Genomic DNA, 25,000 nt, shown 5'->3' with positions numbered 1-25,000 from the left:
AAAGAAGAATAGAAATAGGCCCTCTAAGAATTGAAGGGAGATTAACGAATGAAAAAAAGGAAATTTGCAACATATTGGCAGAACGATATAAGAGAGAATTCACCCCTAGAATAGATAATGAAGATAATGATATAGAAGTAAGGGATGAAAATAGTGAATATTTAGCTGACATAGATATTAATGAAGCTGATATTGTGCAGGCTATTAATGAAATTAAAAATGGAGCTGCAGCAGGGCCTGATGGAGTTCCTGCTATTTTGTTAAAGAAAGTAGTTCATTCTATCGCAAAACCACTTGCAATATTATTAAGACAAAGTGTAGATACAGGCATGATTTATGATGAGCACAAATTAGCATATATTACCCCTACATTCAAAAGTGGATCAAGACTAGAGGCAAGTAATTATAGGCCTGTGAGTCTAACATCACATATTATGAAAGTGTATGAAGGGTAATGAAGAAAAAATATTATGAAACATTTAATAAAAAATAATCTGTTTAATATAGGACAACATGGTTTCGTACCCGGAAAAAGTACACAAACCCAACTGTTAGTCCACCGTGAGAACATATACAAAAATATGAAAAGCGGAAATGAACAGATGTGGTTTATCTAGACTTTGCAAAAGCTTTTGACAAGGTAGACCATAATATATTAGCGAAGAAAATTAGAAAACATAATATAGTGGATAAAGTAGGAAGATGGTTAAAAGAATTTTTACACAACAGAAAACAGATAGTTATTGCAAACGATGAGAACTCGGATGAAGCTAAGGTAATTTCCGGTGTGCCAGAGGTCCAGCGGTGTTAGCTGCATTATTGTTTGTTATTATGATTGCAGACATAGACAGTAATGTTAAGGACTCGGTAGTGAGTAGTTTCGCCGATGACACAAGAATAAGTAGAGAAATTACTTGTGATGAAGATAGGAACGCGCTACAAAGAAACCTTAACAAAGTATATGATTGGGCAGAGGTAAATAGGAGGTATTTAACTTTGATAAATTTGAATCAATAAACTATGGAGACAGAGAAGGAAAGCTATATGCATATAGGGGACCTAATAATGAGATAATCACAAATAAGGAAGCAGTTAAAGACCTTGTTGTGATGATGAATAGGAACATGTTATGCAACGATCAAATAGCAATTCTATTGGCAAAATGTAAAGCAAAAATGGGAATGTTGTTACGGCACTTCAAAACAAGAAAAGCTGAACACATGATTATGCTTTATAAAACATATGTTCGTAGTCCACTTGAATATTGCAATATGATATGGTACCCACACTATCAAAAGGATATTGCACAAATAGAGAGTGTACAAAGGTCCTTTACAGCTAGAATAGAAGAAGTTAAGGATCTTGACTACTGGGAAAGACTACAATCCTTAAAATTATATAGTCTAGAAAGGAGAAGAGAACGCTACATGATAATTCAGGCATGACTACTGGGAAAGACTACAATCCTTAAAATTATATGGTCTAGAAAGGAGAAGAGAACGCTACATGATAATTCAGGCCCAAAACTATACCAGGAAAAATAAGGAAAGCACACAGGACATTAATCCACTACGCACAGCATCGATAATGCAGCGTCTATTCAATGCGTTGCCAGCTCATCTGAGGAATATAACAGGAGTGAGCGTAGATGTGTTTAAGAATAAGCTCGACAAATATCTAAACTGCATCCCAGACCATCCAAGATTGGAAGATGCAAAATATACCGGAAGATGTACTAGCAACTCTCTGGTAGACATTAGAGGTGCCTCACACTGAGGGACCTGGGGCAACCCGAACAAGATGTAAGGTCTGTAAGGTAAGGTCTCTCTCTCTCTCTCTCTCTCTCTCTCTCTCTCTCTCTCTCTCGTATCAGAGGTCTTAAATGATTGTTTCAAATATATGTGTTGATTTTGTAGATATAGTATTCTCAAAGAAATTTTTGTAGAAACGGTGGCGGTAAATAAATTTTTCTCTCTCTCTCTCTCTCTCTCTCTCTCTCTCTCTCTCTCTCTCTCTCTCTCTCTCTCTCATTTTTATAGAAGCTTGAGTAGATAACGAATAGCCAAAATGTCTACCCCTTTTTTCTAACCATCTTTAGAAAGAAATTAAAGATATTTGAAGTACATAATCTCACAAACTATGTATAGAACATTTATATATATATATATATATATATATATATATATATATGATATATGTATATATACATATATATATATATATATATATATATATATATATATGTGTGTGTGTGTGTGTGTGTGTGTGTGTGTGTGTGTGTGTGTGTGGCTGTGTGTGTGTTTATGTATGTATATTCGTCGCTATACATATATATATATATATATATATATATATATATTATATATATATAAACTGAACTCCACATTGAGTTATCACAAAATTATCAAGAAACAAATGCTGTGCATTATAATGTTCTTCTCCTGATGATAATAATAATAGTTGTAGTAGTAGTAGTAGTAGTAGTAGTATACAAAGAAATAGAATTAAATCAGTCCAGCTCCTCATACCAACATCATGAACAGCTAAGTCAAAACAAACGAACACTTTGGCATTAAATAAAAAATGCATGGTACCTGCCCAGTCCGGGCAACGTTCACCTTTTACCTTTGGGCTTCTGTAAGAGATTTGTAAATCTTACTGTGCCATGACGTAACGTTCTAACTGTTGGCTAGAAGGCGCATTCTTGGCTTGTATATGCTTAGAATTCTACTATGATTTTGGTTAAATGTTTATTATTTGTTTTTTAGATTTCCTCTATAATTATGGTTAAATGGTTAGTTCTTTTTTAGATTTCCCTATAATCATGGTTAAATGTTGTTTTTTTATATATATACTTGGAGTTTTGGGGGTGGTGTTTTGTGCTTGAATAGCTTTTTTTGACAAATGCAAAATGTAATAATGATTCAAAGATCATTCTTAAAACAGTAGTAGTTAACTGATAATTGCCGTATTATTATTATTATCGTCTTTTTTATGATGGTGCAAATATGATTCTTGAAGCAGCGGTAGTTAACTGGTAGAGTTGTATTAATAATAATAATAATGATAATATTATAATAAATTATTATTATTACTATTATTGTTATTATTATTATTGTAATCCTCATTATTATTATTATTGGGCCAATTATATATCTGCTATGTTCTGTACAATAACACTTCTGGGTCAGTATAATAATAATGATAATTATGCTATTATTAGAAAAATAGAGAAGACTATTTACAAGTTGAATGCAGCTGATGCAGCAATATCTTTCAATAAGATAATTATTATTATTTATTATATTATTATTATTATTATTATTATTATTATTATTATTATTATTATTCTTGACCAAATATAAATTTATGATTAAAACAACTACTCCTGGGCACATTAGTCCTTGACTATCCATCACCCGGCAGCGTTCTGTACAATAACTCCCGATATAACCCTGCGAAAACGCCTTTGACGAAATCACTTCAGAGAACGAGCCCCATCAACAGCCGCTATCAACATGGCGGCATTGCGCACGGCACATCTGCAGAGGGAAGTCCGAGCAGAACCGCTAAACGCGATGTTAGTCCATCGATTCGTTATTTTCCTGTTCTTTCTTTGTTATCAGGACTTTCCAGACCTTTGGAAACACTCGGCGGACACCTGGAATCACATTTCTCGCTGGAATTTCCTGCCGGTTCGTAATGAACGCTTCCGCGGGAGAAGCTAGCAAGCTCCGACGAGCCAATGACGTGAGTGCGCATGATGGCGTCGGTCCGTTTTTGCTCTTCTTTAAAAGTTCAAGGACAGTTTGGTTGTCCTTCTTCTTCTTCTTCTTCTTCTTCTTCCCCCAAGCCCACTCCTCCCATCCCTCCTTCCTCACTTGCTTCCATGCTTTTATGGGTAGAGAGAGGGAAGAGAGAGAGAGAGAGACGTGGAATCAAAGACTACTCTGGATCTGTAGTTTTACATAATCTTTCCAGGACTGGATTACGTCACATGTACTGACGCGTGACGTGTTTTCTTTTTATTTTTCGTGTTTCAGTCATTTTAAAGTTTTCCTATTGAAGTATCTCCATTTTTTCTTTTAGGTATGATTGAGGTTTTAACCTTGAGAGACGACAGTCTGCTGCTCGTGATGCAATTATGAAAATTATGATTTATTTCTACCAGTTTGAGGCTGCTGCAAGTTTGTCGTTCTTTGTATCCAGAGGGTTCTCTTTTAAATCTCTGTTTTATTGCTGTCTTTCCCCTGCTAATTTATCTATTACGGTTGTTATATAATTAAGAAAACCTTATAGAGTTATCTAATTATATCACCTTTGAGCAGCTTCTCTGGATGTATTGGAATTTATCCATCCTTATAACCAATGGCATTTGACTCATGTTCTTGACTCTCCTACTCGTCTAAAGGTCTAACTGGTTGGTTCGTTTAGACTAAGTTGGATTTATACCAGCACGGGCCCTTGCTTAGAAGCAAGGTGTTGATTAGAATAAGAAGACTGATGTGGACCTTAGGGTTCGATTCAGCTTTTCCTGACTGCAAATCTTCCTAATGACTTTATTCAATAAAGCTTTTGGTTTGTACTGTCTTTTCCAAAGTCATCTTTCTCATTCTTAGGTTATGAACACTAGTATCAGTCATTGTTATTTCATCTTAAGTCTTTTGATTTATTTCTAGACTTTCTTAAGTCTTTTTTTTACTCAGTTGTCAGGTTCGTATTACCTGACGTCTAAGTAAGCCAGTTCTTGGTGGTTCCAGTAAGATAGTATTCTTTAAATAATAAGGAACAGTCTTATGCACTTTCATATGAAAGAGAAATCACGAATAACAGCTAATTATTCTCCACAGCATCATTTTTTTTCAGTGGGTTTTTTAAGTGCATGAAGAATTCAAATATCTCTCTTCAACAGGATCCCAGACACTATACTCTTAGTAGGAGATCCAAGTCAAAACCCAAAGATTTCAAACACGTCCTTAATGTTGGTCCTATCTCTTTGGAACCTGCCAGAAAATGTAAAGACACGAGAGAAATAGGCCTACATTACAATCATTAGGCCCAAGCACGCCACAGCCCGGTTTGATAGAAAAACAGCCAGCCCATTAGTCCGCCAGTTTCGAATGATAAGTCTGATAGTCTAACTCGAGGTCCAACTTACAAATGGCAGTTCAGACTGATCATTTTGAAAAGTTAGTTTAGACTAACCTTGTATTGGGGGCATCAAATCTCTTCTTTGTTTGGTTTATGATCTTTTAAAAGAAACTTTTGGGTCATTAAGTGCAACTCAACCTCAAACACTCTTATTTACAAGTCTTAAACTTACTTAAGTAGAATAACAGATGAAAAATTACCTTGGTTTCTGAATAGTAAATAAGTTTAAACCCAGCTAAATAGATTAACAGATAAATATGCTCTTTGATTACTGAATAATAAACTTGCTTAAACTTAGGTAATGATATTGATAGACGAATAGAGATACTTTGATCATTTAATAGTAATCAAGTTTGAACTTAGCTAATTCGATTGACAGGTGAATAAATACTTTGATTATTGAATAGTAGACATGCTTAAACTTAGTTAATTAGATTAACAGATAAATAGATGCTTTGATCACTTAATAGTAATCAAGTTTAATACTTAGCTAATACGACTGACAGGTGAATAAATACTTTGATAACTGAACAGTAAACTTAATGAGTTAGCTAGACGGAAAAAGTGGAATTTTAAGTTCCAGCGAACTGAATTATGCGCAACAGCTTATTCGCCAAAATAGAAAATGTCACGGTACTTCATCCAAATAATACTGAGTAATGTATGGAAGTAGAAATTTTAGAAATATAATAACACTGTTTATAAAAAAAATTTAAAATTGAGACACAGTTGAAACATGGAAAATAACTATTGTATTTATTCCAACATTTGAAAATTTTGACTGTTAAGATATGGAATGCCTTTTTTTTATATTTGCTTTAGATTTGGATGATGGTCTCTGATAAGAAATGAGGGCTGAATGGAACATTCCAATTTTTTTTTATTCTTTTTCCAGTTGAAGATACTTTTTAACAGTCATCACCCATATATCATTTCATCACCTCAATACGAATTCATTTTCAACATCTCCTATGCATATATATATATATATATATATATATATATATATATATATATATATATATATATATATATATAATATATATATATATATATATATATATATATATATATATATATATATATATAATGGACTTGACCTCCGAAATAGATGGCGAAGGAGGTGAGGACACAGTGTCCTTGACGCCATTTGCAAAAGAAAGAAGAAGAAGAAGGAAACACAAAAAAGAAGGGCAGGAACTAGACTTCAAGTGATCAAGGTGTGCCCCAGTCATGGCGGATCTAAGACAAAAAACAAAAAATAAAAAAAAATTATAATACGAGTGATTATATATATTTTCTATATCTCAACAGAGAGATGATATATGGTTAAATAGCTGAATGATATTGTATATATATATATATATATATATATATATATATATATATATATATATTTCTTAACAAAAGAGATAATGCATGATTAAAGTTATATACATCGTATATGCATAACTATATATATATATATATTATATATATATATATATATATATATATATATATATATATATATATATATATATATATATATATATATATATACTATATATATATATATATATATATATATATATATATATACATATATATATATATACATATATATATATATATATATATATATATATATATATATATATATATGTATGCATGTATGTACCGAGTGTTTCGAAATTAGAGCCCCACTGCCGCACACCCCCCTTCCCCCCACAGAACAAATGGAAAGTTATGTAGTTTTCTGCTTTAGCTTATCTCCGGGTACATTATTTTAAGTTTCTATTGAGCTATTTTTCATTTTACATTTCTTGTATTTTCAGACTGAGTGACGGAGTTAGATACAGCCATGGCTAATGACTTGGAGGAAATCAGATGGATTGACCGAATCCAGGCTATAACCTTCAGAGAGGCCAGGGATGCTGGCACATCCTTCATTTCACGTTCCTTGATAGCTAAATACATTGAAGGAGATGAATCCTTTGTAAAAAGAAACTGGAGCAAAAATCCATATGACTGTCATCGCAAAAAGAGTGAGAATCTTAGAAGGACTGAAGCCATTTCATGTTATCAGCAAGCCCAACATCACTCAGCAACAGAGAAAAGACCGGGCATGGTTTTGTGGTTCATTTCTTAAAGATTGGGATGAAGCTGACTTTCTTCATGTTGCTGCATCAGATGAATTCTTCATTTATACAGTCAGGAAGCCAAGTTATAAAAATGACATCACTTGGGCTGCAAAGTTGGATGATATCAGGGATGACGTGCGCTATTGCTAAGTTGTGAAATTTCCTGAATGTCTGGAAAATTTTTTCTGTTTCACAGCCAAACGGTTAATGTGGATCATCAAAGAAAAAGGACAGTCATGGAATGGTGAATACTTCAGAGAAACTGTGCTAACTGGTGGAGTATTTCCTTTCCTCAAAGATCCTAAAAATGTGTTATCTGTTGAAAAAATCACATTTTTGCATGATAAGGCACCATGTTTCAAGGCTCTTTAGACAAAGGAGCTGCTTTGAAACAGTAGTATCGATTTCTTCTAGTCAAGTGAATTTCCAGGTAGCTCCCCTGACCTTAACGTGTGTGAAAACATTGGTAGTATCTTAAAGGATCATGTTGAAGCACGCACAGTGAACTATGATGGTATACCAAGTCTCGACGACCTGCAAAGAGAGTTGACTGAAGTACTCAGGGAAATGGAGTTTGAGTCTCAGCTTATTTGCGAGAATGCAGGCTGTGGTACAGGCAGATGGAGGTCACACAAGATATTAAATACTCAGAGAGAAACTTAAATAAATACCTGTTCTGAATTACTTTTGTCTTTGTCCATATCAATTTTAGTTTATGCTGTAGAGTGGGGTGTCTAATTTCGAAACACCCTGTATATATATATATATTATATATATATATATATATAATATATATATATATATATATATATATATATATATATATTCACAAGTGACTCTCTCTCTCTCTCTCTCTCTCTCTCTCTCTCTCTCTCTCTCTCAGGACAAGGAGAGAAACATTTAGCGCTTTTTACCATAAAAACAACGTATATTCCCCTCACCTAAACCAAGAAGCATGTAGTACCTGGTGGCTAGTCAATAATTGTGGATCGCTCCTGGGGTAAAGTTTCAGAGGTAGAGAGAGAAGAGATTGTGTGTGAGTGTGTGTATCCATTCAATAATCAATAAATTGAAGGACCTCGTCGAGGCAGAGGTAATTTTGCTCGTCATCGCCCAAGAGGCCACTGAACCCGTGAAAATCACTCAGAAGGAACCTTCGAGCGAACCCACTATGTTATAATGCAAAGGTCCGGTTCGCCGACAAATTTGCGAGATTTTGGGGGCGGTAGAAACGGGTTTCGAAGTCTCTCTCTCTCTCTCTCTCTCTCTCTCTCTCTCTCTCTCTTCTCTCTTTATATATATATATATATTATATATATAGTATTTGTCTCGATCTGTCTTCCTGTATAAATATCTCCTTCTCTCTCTCTCTCTCTCTCTCTCTCTCTCTCTCTCTCTCTCTCTCTCTCTCTGTAACGTAACGTGGTTGGGGTTGGAGCAGATGGCGTTGGCCTCAAAATCCAAAGTCAAAAGAAGGAGGAGGAGGAGGAGGAGGAGGAGGAGGAGGAGGAGGAGGAGGAGGTGGTTGTAAACAATCTTCCGACGTTTGTGGGTGACTCATGGTGGATTGGGTTTTTCCCAGGAAACCCACTTCCTTCAGTTTTTTTTTTTTTTTATTCCCGTCATATTTTTCTGGTCATATTTTTCCCTTCTGTTATTTCTTCATTTGCCTGTTTCTGTTACTCTGGTGCTTTCATTTCCTGTTTCCGTTGTGCAGAAAGCACAGATATTTCTCTTAATTATCCTATTCAGTGCCTATTCCAATCATCGTTTCTTTGTCATCTTTATCCTCTCTTCATTTCTCTGGTTGCTTCGAAAGTCTTCAGTATCCTTTGATCCAGTCATTCATTTCGCAAAGTCCTACCCATCCTTCACCTCTCCTTTCCCACTCATCTCCTTCCAAACGGACTCATTTTCCGTTCATTTTCCATTCGTTTTCCTCCTTCGTGTAAAGAAACTCCAGAATGACTCATCTCTCTTTTTCCGGATGACGACAAATGCAACGGAAGAATCTGGCTAACCATTTCCACAAAAATGTGGACGTATCTTTGTTGGCGTAGGGAAAAAAAGTATGCTGAAGTTCAAGTTTTTTATTGTATCTCTCTCTCTCTCTCTCTCTCTCTCTCTCTCTCTCTCTCTCTCTCTCTCGTCAATGTCTTTAGTTGGTAATGACTGGTAGAATCTCTTTCGTGAGTTTTTCTAAAATCGGTTCTCTGGATAATTAGGATCTAAAACAGGTATAGGTGATGCATTAATCTCTCTCTCTCTCTCTCTCTCTCTCTCTCTCTCTCTCTCTCTCTCTCTGTCTGTCTGTCTCTCTCCTTTTTCCTCTCTTCCGGCGCTCTCTCTCTCGCTCTCTCTCTCGTCACTCCCTTATCTTCGCACTTGGTCTTAGCTAGCAATGACTGACAGAATCTATTTTATTAGTTTTTCTAAAATCGGTTCCTTGAATAATTAGGATCTAAAACAGGTATAAGTGATCCATTAATATCTCTCTCTCTCTCTCTCTCTCTCTCTCTCTCTCTCTCTCTCTCTCTCTCTCTTGTCAATGCCTTTAGCTGGTAATGACCGATAGAATCTCTTTTATAAGTTTTTCTAAAATCGCTTCCCTGGATAATTAGGATCTAAAACAGGTATAGGTGATGCATTAATCTCTCTCTCTCTCTCTTAGTGTACCAAATGAGGGACATCAGTATGCCCTTTCTATGTCCTTTCTATTCTGTGTCCCAATAATGGAGATTACCAAAAGCTTTCATGGAAGGACCGATCACTCTACAGACCTTATCATAATGAACTTCGATTTACTGCTGTCATTAACTTTTCAGATAATATCGGGGGGGGAGGGGGTTGGGTGAGGGAAGAGAGGGGGATGGATAGGGTTGGTGGGCTGTGAGGCTGCTATCTACATGGCTAATTGAGTTTCTTCCTCAAAATTTTAAAATTCAAAGTCATTTGATTTTACGTGTCCTTGTAGGTACCTCATCTGTTATTATATACATAGTATAAACTGCATTTATAATGTACACATATTTATACATTCATCTATTAATATGCAATAGTTAACACATATTATTCGCTCTGAATTATCTGACTGCATCATGCATATAGATACATGTCATATATGGGAATTCGCATAGATTCCAATAACTAGATTAACTTTTTTATGCAATAAGGTTCAAAAGACACCGTTGGTTGGACATCGACATAAACCTGTATTATTCACATCATCCATAGTGTCTTTCAGTTTATTTACCTAGTATATTCTTTACAGATTTTATAGATGGCTTATGACGAGGAAACTTTATTCGTCTATATTATTCATAGACTTTATAGAGAGAGATTATGACGAGGGAACACTTATTCATATATCCACCCCCACTTCTCCTCATGACCAGAACTGGACCTGAGAATATCATACCTTCCAGTTTTTCCTTCGATTATCAGTTCTGCGGTTCCTGTTGTCATGGGCCCTGGAAAAGGCAAAGTTCGCCCTGCAGAGAGAGAGAGAGAGAGAGAGAGAGAGAGAGAGAGAGAGAGAGAGAGAGAGAGATTAGGAGGACGAGGTGGTTGGTGTTTGAAACTGCGCAGTTAAACTGGAGAGAATTTGTATAACTTTTTCTATCATCATGGTCATCTAATTATAACTGCCATCAGTATCATCATTATTATTATTACTATTAATTTTATTTCTATTATTATCGGAGAAACAAATCCCCAGACTGACAAAGGGAATCGAATATATTCTCGGACGCTCTCTGTAGAGGTTTATTTTTACACAAATATATAAGTACCCATACATAACTGTGGAATTGTTTCTCCATTTCAAGACTCACGCTGCAATGACTATTTGTTGTTGTTGTGATCTTAAAATTTTGTATTTTCTTTGCACCTCTCATCTCAGTGGACAAAGCTGGCTGGCCTTATGCCAGCACCAACATATGCTTCATGGCGACCCCTTGTAAGTGGTTCAAGGTGTTAAAAGGTATGATAAGCATGGTGTGGACCTCTGAACTCATAGAGGCAGCTAAGACGAACAATAATCCCTCACACAACTCATGACATTGATCAAAGATAGAATTTCCCTTAGAAATATCATAACAAAGTTCAGACGGAAATTCCTCCCTTTAACACCAAGTCTAAATGATTTTCCTGTTGAGAAGAATGTCTACAGGTACTACTACTTCCTTCTACCTGACCTGAGAACCCACAGGTCTGCTACCCTCGTCCTGTTTCCAAACCTGTTTATAAACAGCTCGAACCTAGCCCAAGAGAACCCGTTTTCATCCAGGTCTCCTTCTCTTTCTTTGTACTGGTGTTGTCACTAGGCGTTTGCCTAGTTAATTATTCTGGATTTACTCTATATATATATATATATATATATATATATAATATATATATAATATATATATATATATAATATATAGTGTTCACAAGTGTACTTATTTTACATGTAAGCATATGTGAAAATGCACATCAAAGAATCCTCATTTCTCTACACAATGGAAACAGAAATCAACAGTATAATGTTCACTCCCCTAAGTCCCTTCCCACCCACTCACCACAAAACAAAACAAAGAAGAAGAAGAAGGAGAAAAAGAAGAAGAAGAAGAAGAAAAAGCACCATGCATCATTATTATTACTCAACGAACCCTTATCCACTCAAACTTGGCGTCCCTTAGAGCTCTGCCACTACACACATAAAAAAGGGAGCTAGTTCACAACAACAAAAACTCTGAAAACAAAGACTTAAGGTTACATAGTCTTGGAAAAGTCCCGGCGTCCCGTCCTTTACAGCTGCTCTGGCAGCCAATTCCACGATCAAGGTCAACGTCTTTGGAGTTGTTTAGGATTACTTGCGGTGGTCTCCTGGGTTTGGTTTATTCGTCCGTCTTCTTTGGTTATTCTGAGCTTGTCAGGAACTGTTCATTATGTTGCTAAGGGAGTGAGAAATGAATTAAAGTTGTTGATGACTTTGTTTTGTCTGCTAGAGCTGACCTGTTGGTGATGACTTCGTTGGTTTCTATCTGATAAAACAGGACTGTTTGTGATGACTTTGGTTTAGTCCGCTAAAGCAGGATTGTTGGTGATGACTCCGTTGGTTTTTATCTGTTAAAACAGGACTGTTGGTGATCACTTCGTTCATTTAGTCTGCTAAAGCAGTATTGTTTGTGATGACTTCGTTGGTTTTTATCTGATAAAATAAGGCTGTTGGTGATAACTCCGTCAGTTTCTATCTGATAAAGCAGGATTGTTGGTGATGACTGGTGATGACTTCATTGGTTTTTATCTGATAAAACAGGACTGTTTGTGATAACTTTGGTTTAGTCTGCTAAAGCAGAACTGTTGGTGATGACTTCGTTGGTGTAGTCTGCTAAAGCAGTATTGTTTGTGATGACTTCGTTGGTTTTTATCTGATAAAACACGACTGTCTGTGATGACTTCTTTGGTTTCGTCTGCTGAAGCAGGACTGTTGTTGGTGATGAAGAGTATAAACAACCATGAAGGGAAACTTTAATGTTTATTATGATAATATTCCGACATTTACAGGAAATCATCCCATTTTAGGGTTAAGGTTCTTTTTTTTTTTTTTTTTTTTTTTTGTTTGTAAGGAAACGTTTGGTCCAAGGTATCTAGAAACTTCATGCCAAGGAATATAACATCTTTTTATATTCCACTCAATCAAGTAATATTATAAGACTGCATCTTGGAACATTCATTTTTTAAAAGATAGTTTTGTTACTTGACACAAAAAACGACAAGTATAATATTTTTATATATATATATATATATATATATATATAGACTGATCTTGGAACATTCATTTTTTTTACAAGATAGTTTTGTTATTTGCACAAAATACGACAAGTTATCTTTATATATATATATATATATATATATATATATATATATATATATATATATATATATATATATATATCAGAAGAAAAAATAGCTTCATGACAAAAAATAAATCAGAAAATATCTCACTAAATTTAGAAACATAAATTGTAAGGAGCTTATTCTGAAATAATTGTCCTAATAAAAGCTTATTCTCAAAACATATGTTCAAAAATACTTAACCAAAATCAAGAGAAAATCAAAATCTGTGTACCTAATACAAATAGTTTATTGTAATAAAATTAAATGGTTTTAAAGCAAAGCTTTCTAACTTAACTAGAGAAGTATTCCTAGATAATGACATAATTCAGTTTAACATTCCAACACTTCAAAATAACTTCATTAATATAAATATGAATAATAAATAATTCTTTCTTGAATCCTTCAGAATTAGCATACCTGAGTGCTATGTAAAACAAAATATGTCACTCGCTCCTTCTTTCGACTTCTTGGCCTTTTTGGTCTCGTTGCCTTTCCTATTAGATTCCAAAGCCCTTTATTTTATCATTCAAGATATCCAAAGGCAATTGATTTTTTTTATATGAGAATGGTACTCATTTTACTTGGAAATTGAGCTATCAAGTATGTTTTCGTTTTCTCGATGTGAAAACAAGAAACCCCGGTTTTTCTTTTTTAGCGAGATTGTATGTTATTGTGCAAAGCAAAAACAAATGGAAGGGTATTATCTCTCTTAAAAATATTAATAAAATGACAACAGAAATTATCTAAAAAAAAAAAAAAAGTTTTACGTACTTCCTCCTTCATTTAAATTTCATAAAACATAACACTGTAAGCGGAAACAGATGGGCAAAAAGGCTCTCTTTTTCCCCTTCTGAACATTTGTATTAAATCCCAAAGTCTGTAACAGTACCATGGACTTTATAATTCTATAAATCCAGAAACAGTTAATTTATTCATAAATCACAAAACAATTTCTTCATGACAGAAATCACTCTCACTTAACATAAAAACAAACATATACCGAAAGTAGAAAAACATTTCTATCTGGTGCTGTTAAAATGGTTTCAGAAAGTTACTAAAATCAGGGTATCTGTTTCAAGGGATTTCTAGGGACGTATTAGTAATTCAACAAATGGCAGTTCATTACGTCTAGAAATCATTAGGAATGAACCTATTGTAAACATTTTATAAAATGAAGCAGTTTCAATCACTGAATACAACAAAATTTAAACAAGTCAAGATCTGTTCCAGCTCAGTACATCGAAAAATGTATTTCCAATATTCAACAAAGCAGAGTTTCATTAAAGTAAAAATTATTAGTAAACGTTTGAAATCATTGTGCTTAAACAAATCAAAATAATTCTGTTTATATTGCCATGTGTCCAATATTCATTTTCAAGGTCCGACCTTATTGCCTCCTCCAAATCAGATGAATAATTGAGTGAATATCTAATGAATTTATCAAAACTTTATCAGACGATCAGAATATCTGAATGGACTAATAAAACTGTATCAAGCCCTGACAATAAATTTTGTTTCGTTGGGCAGGTACCAGTTCTTCCTGGGAGAGTTTTTTTTTTTTATTTTTTATTTTTTGTGGCAACAAGACAATAAATCAAAATACCGAGAAATTTTATGTTATATTCTGTAGGAACTTTTCTCGTAAAACTTTAGCTTATAGAAGTAGTTTCCCACATATTATTAACTGTATAATTAACACAATAAACAAGGTGTGTACCTGTAAACACGGTGATTGAATTATGCGATCACAAAACAATGTTTGGTGCTCAGAAAAAAAACACGAAAACAATCGGTGCTCAAATCAAACACATCGACTCATTGGATTTTTTTTAGACCTATCTCATTAATTACTGATTAAGAGAAGTACTACTGAAGGCTGTTGACTGAAAAAAGTACTTTAAGAAAACATTATCCACAGAGGATTTTAAATTTGCTACGTTTGATATGTGAAGAGAACTGGTCGTGCATTAACAATTGGTTATTCTGGTTGACATTGATGCACATTATAAACATGTTTGGCCGTTTGGGTTGACGTTAATTCACCCATATATACATATCTAGTCGCTCTGGGTGATATTGTTGCGCCTATTTAAATATGATCAGTCGTTCTGGTTGACCTCAATATACATATATAAACATATCTGGTCGTCCCGGGTGACATTAATGTAACTATATGCCTGCACAAACATATCTGGCCGTTCTGGGTGACATTAATGCAATTAAATCAACATTCAGGCATTCTGGGTGACTCTAATGCGCCTATATACACATATGTGGCCGTTGACATTAATGCAATTATATCAACATCCAGGCATTCTGGGTGACTCTAATGCGCCTATATACACATATGTGGCCGTTCTGGGTGACATTAATGCAATTATATCAACATCCGGGCATTCTGGGTAACTCTAATGCGCATATATAAACATATCTGGCCGTTCTGGGTGACATTAATGCAATTAAATCAACATCCAGGTATTCTGGGTGACACTAATGCGCCTATATACACATATGTGGCCGTTCTGGGTGACATTAATGCAATTATATCAACATCCGGGCATTCTGGGTGACACTAATGCGCCTATATACACATATGTGGCCGTTCTGGGTGACATTAATGCAATTAAATCAACATCCAGGTATTCTGGGTAACACTAATGCGCCTGTATAAACATATGTGGTCGTTCTGGGTGACATTAATGTGGCCAGTAGCATTTGGTCGGATTAGAGGGTGGGGCTTTCAGGCACTGGCCGAGAGCCTCACAACCAGGAGGTGCCCAGTGCTGAAAAAAAAAAGAGAAAATAAGATTAAATAACAGGAATGTGAAAAAATAAAGGAATAAAGAAGTGAACAAGAAGGAATTCGTCTGACCAAACTAAAGAATTCTGTTTACTGAATCTCATCAGTCCAAAAGGATCTGTTTTTTTCTTAATGAGTATGTGGGAATTGAAGAGAAAATGTGCTGGAAACCAGAGAAGAATAAACGTAAATACCAGGAATATATGAATAATAAAGAAGTGACAGCAAAGGATTCCAAGCACTAATATTCCAAAGTAGTTTGACCAAACCAGAGACTTATGCCTCTAGACTCATCAGTCTATTCTGAAGGATTTGTTTCTCAATGAGTAAGTAGAAATTGGATAGGGGACTAGTTAAAGAAGTTGGGTAGCCTGGAAGAAATATGAAAACAGAACAAATGAAAAGACAAAGGCAGAAATGGCAGGCATCAGTGCAGCTGTGGATCTTAGGATATTTGGTAATGTCAACAGTGTGTTAGCTGCATATGCCCCACTGTAGTACTACTCTACCCTTATGAGCAAAAAGGTTTTTGAGGAACATAAATAAGTATAAATTTGTAATCAATCAATTCAATAATCATTCAGTGGAAGTTTTCTAGATTAGTCAAAACAAGGATGAATTCGTGAAAGGTTAAAAAGCAACTGAGCACTGAAATGAAGAGGGTGATATGGACGTACATGGATCAAATGCAGTGAAATCTACTGTTGCAGATGATTCTGTATGCATCATGGGTTAAAAACTGCAACATCTTGATCAATTCATTTATGATTATTCTCAAGAAAGAGAGAGAAACCTACCATGACAGCTGGATCGCACCAGTTAAGCTGAGGTTCTCCTTTGACGAGCTGCCCTCGATGTTCGAAGACAATTTGCAGCAGCTGTGGAGGAAAGTTGAGAGGTTAATAAATGGACAGACTTGAAGATAGCTCTGATACCCACTTCACAACAGGTGATCTTTTTCAGATTAATTTCATGAGGTTTCTTCTGTCCTCCTTCCAAGGTAATTATATGTCATGACTCTCAGGCCCGTACCGAGGTTGTGTGTGTGTGTGTTTGGGATGGGGGGGTGGGGGGGGGGTGGGGGTCGGGAGAGGAGGGGTCAGGAGGGGCGGTCGAACGACCCCTCCCCCCAAATTTCTGGAAGTCCATATTTTCTGTGACTATCCTTTTCACTGAGCTGTACTTACAAAGTAATAAATAATTATTGTTTTTTTGTTAAGTCAAAGTATATAACATAACAATAACTAAAGTAATATGCATGTTATCGTTAACATAATATATGAATCAATCTATAAAACTGAAGAAATAATCTTGAATTTCAGTGCAAACTTTCAGCATTATAAGTAAAATTCTGTTAACCAAAGTCAGTACTTTGAATAACATCTAATCGGGTAGAAGGGCATAGACCGCATACCGAATTTTTCTTCTTAATATAACTAAAATAACATTTTCAAGTATTTCACCTTGAACATACCTATATATATATGCAATCAAATTTATAGAAGAAAAGGTCCAGTTTTTTGGGGGGAAAAACAACCCCCCACCCCCCCTAAAAAACCTCTGGGCACGGGCCTGACTCTGCTTTAACAAGATGGCTCTTACAGATAGATTGCCAAACAGTCTTATTTCTAGACTTATAAGTCATTTTATAAAGGACTTTCATGAGGAGGTAGACAGATTCATTCACAAACAACACGCAAACATGTATGAATGTACTGGATATCTATGAGTATAAAACAACTCCCCTGAATAACATAATGTTTGTAGGACCTGATTCAAGGGATCTTCGTAAGAGATGGATACGAAGACAAAGATTAACTTTGTAGATTCATTAGTGAATATAACCAACAGTGGAAAGGGTCCAACATTTCGATGATACATAGAAGGGGAGTAGAGATGCCACACTTAGCAAGAGAGCCAGGAGGATGACTGAAACAGGATGCACGCTACTGATAACAATTCCCATTCATGAATTCATTCACAACTTTTAGTCGTAGTACCGGTAGTATTAAGACCTGATTTTGTCGCTATCATTCATTTTGAGAAACGGTCTAACTTCGTCGGAGAACAACCGTACAAAGAATACGGAGGCCCTTTACTCTCGCCTTCAGGAACGCCATTATTCAACAGGGGTACCAACCAACCACGCCCTTTGCATACCATCTTCTTATAGGGTCGACCACAGAGGTACCAACCACACCCATGGCATAAATACCGCCTTCCCTCCGCTGGTAAACAGAACTGCCCCTACCCCGGGCATCAGTTTTGAAGGTCAGAGATGGGAGTTTGATACCCCGTTACCATACTTGGATTGAAACGACTCTTTTACAGATGCCCCGGATTACTTTGCATATTTATTATTTACATGTTTTTTTTAGTAAGTAGTTATTTTGTTCTCGTTATTTATACTTTGTTGGTGTTATGAATATTATTGAGGTATAGCTAGGCGATAGTACGTGTGCGAATATTGGACTTGTGAAATAGAATGCAGGAAATAATTGATGCAGAGCCGTTTTTATGATGAGTATCTTAGAGAAGTGCAGATGTATAATGTATATGTTTTACAATATATATATATATATATATATATATATATATATATATATGTGTGTGTGTGTGTGTGTGTGTGTGTGTGTGTATACACATTATATGTGTGTGTTTTTGTAAGAGTAGAAAATTTTGAAAAGTGTAACAGGAGGAAAAACAACCTTTTGCAGTTGCGCTACGAAACGATTGTTGGGAGAGGATTGAGGAAAGTAAGATGAACGGAGGTACAGTAAAGGGAACGAAAGGGGCTGCAGCAGCAGCTACGGGCCTACGCAGCAAAGAACCTTACTAAGCAATGCCTACAGTGCACCACGTGAAGTGTCCTTTATAGGCAAATAGATGGAGAAGAGATGAAGGTTAAGTAAACATACTAAGTATACTCACTGCTGGAACCTGCTTTGTATAGTCGGCCGAGTGAGGGCTGAGTGGATAGCGCTCAGTCGGGTCCTGATCTATGTTGAAGAGGATTGGTCTGTCGCTGTGGTCCGTCTGATTGGTGGTCGTCAGATCCTCCACTTCGAATCCTGGGCAGTAGTTGATACCCTGAAGGAAAGTAGAGTTACGATCCAGTTACCTAATTCGCTGATTGGGGCAACACGAGCTAAGGTAGGTTTTTAGTGGTGTTAGCTAATCGGCTAATCCCCCAATCCTCGCCCAGAATTCGATCCTGGGTCCTCTTGCTTGTCTGATGAGTGTGCTACCAGTCATATACTCGAGGACACACACAAACGCGCACACACACACACACACCCATATATATATACATATATATATATATATATACATGTGTGTGTGTGTGTGTTTGTGTGTATGTAGTATATACAGATATATATGAGGGCCTCAGAACCACAGAGTTGTAAACGCCACCCCCACCAATATTGAGTTAGGCGTACCACTAGATTTGGCAACGTTTCCTCTGTCTATTTGTTGCATTTCTATGCTATTCAGGAGTTTCAAAATGGTCGAAATCCCTACTTGAGCATTAAGAATTATCGATTTTGTCTACATGAATGAACGTTGTGTCGCGCGGAGGTTACAGCCTCATAAGGGCTCAGTTAGAACCACAAGGAAGTACGTGCGCAGCTCAAGAGTGAGCCAATGAGAGCGCGAGTCACTAAGCGGGTAGTCAGCTCTAAGCAAATCAGCATTTTTTCCCATAAGACGGCCGTAAGTGTCGGCCAATCACCGCACCAGTTTACAGTTCCCCACCTCCCCATTGTTTTACAAGTTCTTTAGCGGATGTACAGTATTTTTCATGGTGAGTACAGATTAAAATATTTGCTTTTTTTAGAGAAGTAGTAGTGAGTGTAATAGTATTATTTTTCTATTTTTTTTTTTTTTATTATTATTATGATATTGGTGATGATTATTTTAATGGCTAAACATTATGATGATGGAATGTTATCATGGTCAACATCATCAATACTAATATTACCGTATTATCATTATTATTTGCTACTATCATTAATAATATTATTATAAATTTCTCCTATTATTATTTATTATTTTTATTATTATTATTATTATTTTATTATTATTATTATTATTATTATATTATTATTATTATTATCAGTTATAACATCCATGATTGTTATACCACGAAAGTATTTTCATGGTGAGTACACATTTTATTATAATTATTATTATTATCAATATTATTAACCAATATTACTGCATTACCATTATTATTGATATTATTTTTAATATTATTATTATTATTATTATTATTATTATTATCATTGCTATTATTATTATTATTATTATTATTATTATTATTATTATTATTATTATTATTATTATTATTATTATTATTATTATTATTAAATCTATTGCTGTTATAACACGAATATAATAGCACTTTGTTATCCTTTTACACATCATTTTGAATGCTAGCGCACAAGCGCACCCGACAATTTTTTTTTTAAATTTTCACCAAAAATTTATAAAGGGTAGGGCTTTCATATGAAACTTAGTATAAATCAATATCTTTCTTAGAAGCAGAGTAATGAATGCTAGACTTTGAGGGCAATTTACTCATTTTTAAAAAGTGGCGTTTACCACCTTGTGGTTCTGAGGCCCTCATATATATATATATAATAAAATATATAGTATATATATATATATATATATATATATATATATATATATATATATATATCTATCTATACATATATAGTAATAATATTATATATATATATATATACTTATAATATATATATACATATAGATATATTTATATATATATATATATATTATATATCTATATCTATACTAGTATAATATATACATATATATTTATGTATAATATATATATATATCTATATATATTTACTATATATATATATATATATATATATATGACTCCAAGATAGTTAACACTTAACAATCTGATAACCAGATTTCAAGAAATGATAATAATAATAATAATAATAATAATAATAATAATAATAATAATAATAATAATAATAATAATAATAATAATAATCACGGAAATTATAAACTCAAGTGCTCGCAAACTGACAGATAATTCACTCTAGGACACATTCTTCAATAACTTTCATAACACGACACGCTGTGCAATTGCTTACATTGCATTCCAAGATAAACATCATGTTGCAATGAAATGCACCATTACAATGTACCTCTCATGCGCTGGTGATGTAATCACACGAAACAACAGGTTCACATCAAGAAGCCCACGTGTGATGTGATGGTCATCTTCACGTTACTCTTATGTGGCAGTCGCTAGCCACATCGTTTGCTAAAACGCTTTGCTGTTTTTTGTCTCACCAATAGGCGTAGCTAGGGGCGTAACTAGGGGGGCACTGCTGAATATGGGGGTGGGGGGTGGGCACTAGACATGCACAAATTATAATACTCATTCTTTTTTTTTTTTAAGTCATATGTAAAGATATAAATGTTGTTTTAAAATATTTAAGCCTGTCAATTTGTGAATCAAGTTTCTATATATAAGAAAGAAAATTTATTTATTTCTTACAGTTAATATAGTAAAACTCGACTCATTTTCGTATGAAAAAAAAACAGCAAAACTAGTCTTGATGTATAAAACTTTAACATTAATAATAATAATAATAATAATAATAATAATAATAATAATAATAATAATAATAATAATAATAATAATAGACTGCTACGCATAGAGGACTGCGTCAACATCGAGATCAGAGTACTGGGGCAATATAGGAAGACGAGTGAAGACGATTGGCTCAAGAGTGCACATGGGAAGAAGGACTAATAAAAGTAGACGAAGACCCAGAAATATACAGAGACAGGAGAAAGGCAAGCAGAACAGAGGAATGGCATAACAAGCCAATGCACGGACAATACATGAGACAGACTAAAGAACTAGCCAGCGATGACACGTGGCAATGGCTACTGAGGGGAGGGCTCAAGAAGGAAACTGAAGGAATGATAACAGCGGCACAAGATCAGGCCCTAAGAACCAGATATGTCCAAAGAACGATAGATGGAAAATAACATCTCTTCCCATATGTAGGAAGTGCAATACGAAAAATGAAACCATAAACCACATAGCAAGCGAATGTCCGGCACTTGCACAGAACCAATACAAAAAGAGGCATGATTCAGTAGCAAAAGCCCTCCACTGGAGCCTGTGCAAGAAACACCAGCTACCTTGCAGTAATAAGTGGTACGAACACCAACCTGAAGGAGTGATAGAAAACGATCAGGCAAAGATCCTCTGGGACTATGGTATCAGAACAGATAGGGTGATACGTGCAAATAGACCAGAAGTGACGTTGATTGACAAAATCAAGAAGAAAGTATCACTCATTGATGTCGCAATACCATGGGACACCAGAGTTGAAGAGAAAGAGAGGGAAAAAATGGATAAGTATCAAGATCTGAAAATAGAAATAAGAAGGATATGGGATATGCCAGTGGAAATCGTACCCATAATCATAGGAGCACTAGGCACGATCCCAAGATCCCTGAAAAGGAATCTAGAAAAACTAGATGCTGAAGTAGCTCCAGGACTCATGCAGAAGAGTGTGATCCTAGAAACGGCGCACATAGTAAGAAAAGTGATGGACTCCTAAGGAGGCAGGATGCAACCCGGAACCCCACACTATAAATACCACCCAGTCGAATTGGAGGACTGTGATAGAGCCAAAAAAAAAAAAATAATAATAATAATGTGGAAATTAAGCTTAGGCTTTTACTACAAGCTTCATGAACTCAAAATGGGGGGGCACCAATTTCAAACTTGGGGGAGGTGGCCACGTGACCCCCACCCCGTGCCCCTCCGCAGTTACGTCTATGGACTCACCTGTTGGAGTTCGTGCTCCGGTGTACTCCAAGTCCACAGGTGCATCTTGTACGACCCTTTGCGAACAGCCATGAGCAGGTCACCTCGGTAGAAGAACACAGGTCTGAGCAGAATAGAAGAATTGATTCATTCTGTATTAAACTCTGCCAGTATGATTGTCATGGTTGTCATTGATTTGAAGTCAGCGTCATAATCTATTTCATGACCTCTGGTAAATCTGATTTTTTTATCGTTTCGAATTCAGCAGATTTCGTAGCTTCGAGTTGACCGTGAATGTTGTCCATTTGGGTGAACTTGCTTTGTCAATTTTGAATTTGACCTTGTTTCGTTACTTTAAATCAATCTTATTTTGCCATTAAACTTTGTCATTATTCAAAATTACGAAGCTGGTTAATTCAAATTGACAAAGTCAGTTGGCTTTGTCGTTTTAAAATGACGATCTCTATTTTGAATAACCATAATTTGCCATTTTGAATTAACATGTTCTTGTCATTGGGAATCACCCGGCTTTGTCACTCTGAAGGCGCCTGCTTTGTCATTTTGAAATCAACTTGCTTTTGTCATTTTAAAACATCTTGCTTTTGTCATTTTAAATCAACAAAGCTTTTGTAATTTTTCATTTTAAATAAACCGTATTTTATCCTTTTAAATCAACAAAGCTTTCGTAATTTTTCATTTTAAATCAACCTTATTTTGTCCTTTTAAATCAACAAAGCTTTCGTAATTTTTCATTTTAAATAAATCTTATTTTGTTATTTTAAATCAACAAACATTTGTCATTTTGAAATCAACCTTATTTTGTCATTTTAGATAAAAAAAAATTTTTTAATTTTCATTTTAAATCAACCTTATTTTGTCATTTTAAACCAACAAACTTTTGTCATTTTTAATTTTAAACCAACCTTATTTTGTCATTTTAAATCAACAAGGCTTTTGTAATTTTTCATTTTAAATCAACCTTATTTTGTCCTTTTAAGTCAACAAACTTTTGTCATGTTTCATTTTAAATCAATCTCCTTTTATTATTTGGAATCAACTTGCTTTTTTGTCATTTTAAATCGACTTGCTTTGTCATTTTGATGAACCTGCTTTTCATTTTAAATCAACCTTAATTTGTCATATCTAATCATCCTTAATATTCTAAATAAACTTCTTTTGACATTCTGGAATTCCATAATCCTCCAAGTACACAGGATGACCTCCCACCACCACCCCTGCTTCCCATCGTGACCTCACCTGGCTATCTCCATCTCCGGGTGGAGCAGAGAAGCCCCCAATGGCAGACCGTCCAGGATGCGATCGGTGGGGGCGTCGCCCCCTGCGAGTTCTACAGCCGTTGAGAACAAGTCCATTTGAGTCCACACCTGTTGGGGTAATGGTAAGATGAGATCATTATTGCTTTCATTTAATTTCTGTTTTTTTCTAGCAAACATTTTTGTACTATTACCAGCTTCTGTAATTTCTCTACACTGTCACCAGCTACCATGGATTCTATAGGCAAGCATTTACTAAGTTAAAAGACCCTAGTTTGTTATGCATTTATTCTCAGCTTTCCACTTTTAGAAATGTTTTCGTGATTTCATCAGTCTGTGTAGTTTCTCTTCACCATCGCCAATTGCTAGGGTTTAATGGGTTTCGAAGACCCTGGATTCTTATCTGTGTAGTGATTAGCTGATATACATATATATATATATATATATATATATATATATATATATATATAGTATATATATATGACTAGTAAAAATGTTCTGTTACAACAGAAATCCATCTAGTAAAGGAGCCCATAAAAACGCCAAAATATAGAGAGAAAATACTATATTTCAGAGACTGCTGTCTCTCTCCTCAGGTAGAGAGCGACGGCAGTCTCTGAAATATAGTATTTTCTCTCTATATTTTGGCGTTTTTCATGGGCTCCTTTTATCATATATATATATATATATATAAGATATATATATATATACGTATATATATAGTATATTATATATATATATATATATATATATATATATATATATAGTATATATATATATATATATATATATATAGACATCAGATGGTTACCGAAACTCAGTAGATCAGTTAAGGAGTTTATTATTATAAGATACGTTTCGTGTCATCCTGACACATCATCAGTCTGTACTGTAAAATCAATTCAGATTTATAAAAGATATAATTAAAGTAAGCTAC

At 34.8% G+C, this 25,000-nt stretch overlaps 1 protein-coding gene across 1 annotated transcript in view; it reads right to left on the bottom strand.

Annotated features, from left to right (window-relative positions):
- Positions 1-13,383: 13,383 nt before the first annotated feature.
- LOC135214409 (N-acetylgalactosamine-6-sulfatase-like) overlaps positions 13,384-25,000 on the bottom strand; it is a 22,801-nt gene continuing 11,184 nt past the window's right edge. The window contains exons 9-13 of the mRNA XM_064248679.1: positions 24,047-24,174; positions 22,811-22,913; positions 18,886-19,044; positions 16,752-16,832; positions 13,384-15,937 (exon numbers count right to left, since the gene is read on the bottom strand). Of these exons, the coding sequence (XP_064104749.1) occupies positions 15,851-15,937; positions 16,752-16,832; positions 18,886-19,044; positions 22,811-22,913; positions 24,047-24,174 (558 nt within the window). The 3' untranslated portion in view covers positions 13,384-15,850. The remainder of the gene's footprint in view (positions 15,938-16,751; positions 16,833-18,885; positions 19,045-22,810; positions 22,914-24,046; positions 24,175-25,000) is intronic.

The sequence above is a fragment of the Macrobrachium nipponense genome, chromosome 45 (assembly GCF_015104395.2).
Source record: "Macrobrachium nipponense isolate FS-2020 chromosome 45, ASM1510439v2, whole genome shotgun sequence".
Lineage (NCBI taxonomy): Eukaryota > Metazoa > Arthropoda > Malacostraca > Decapoda > Palaemonidae > Macrobrachium > Macrobrachium nipponense.
The sequence above is the reverse complement of the archived record's forward strand: the minus strand, read 5'-3'. Positions and strand labels throughout refer to the sequence as shown.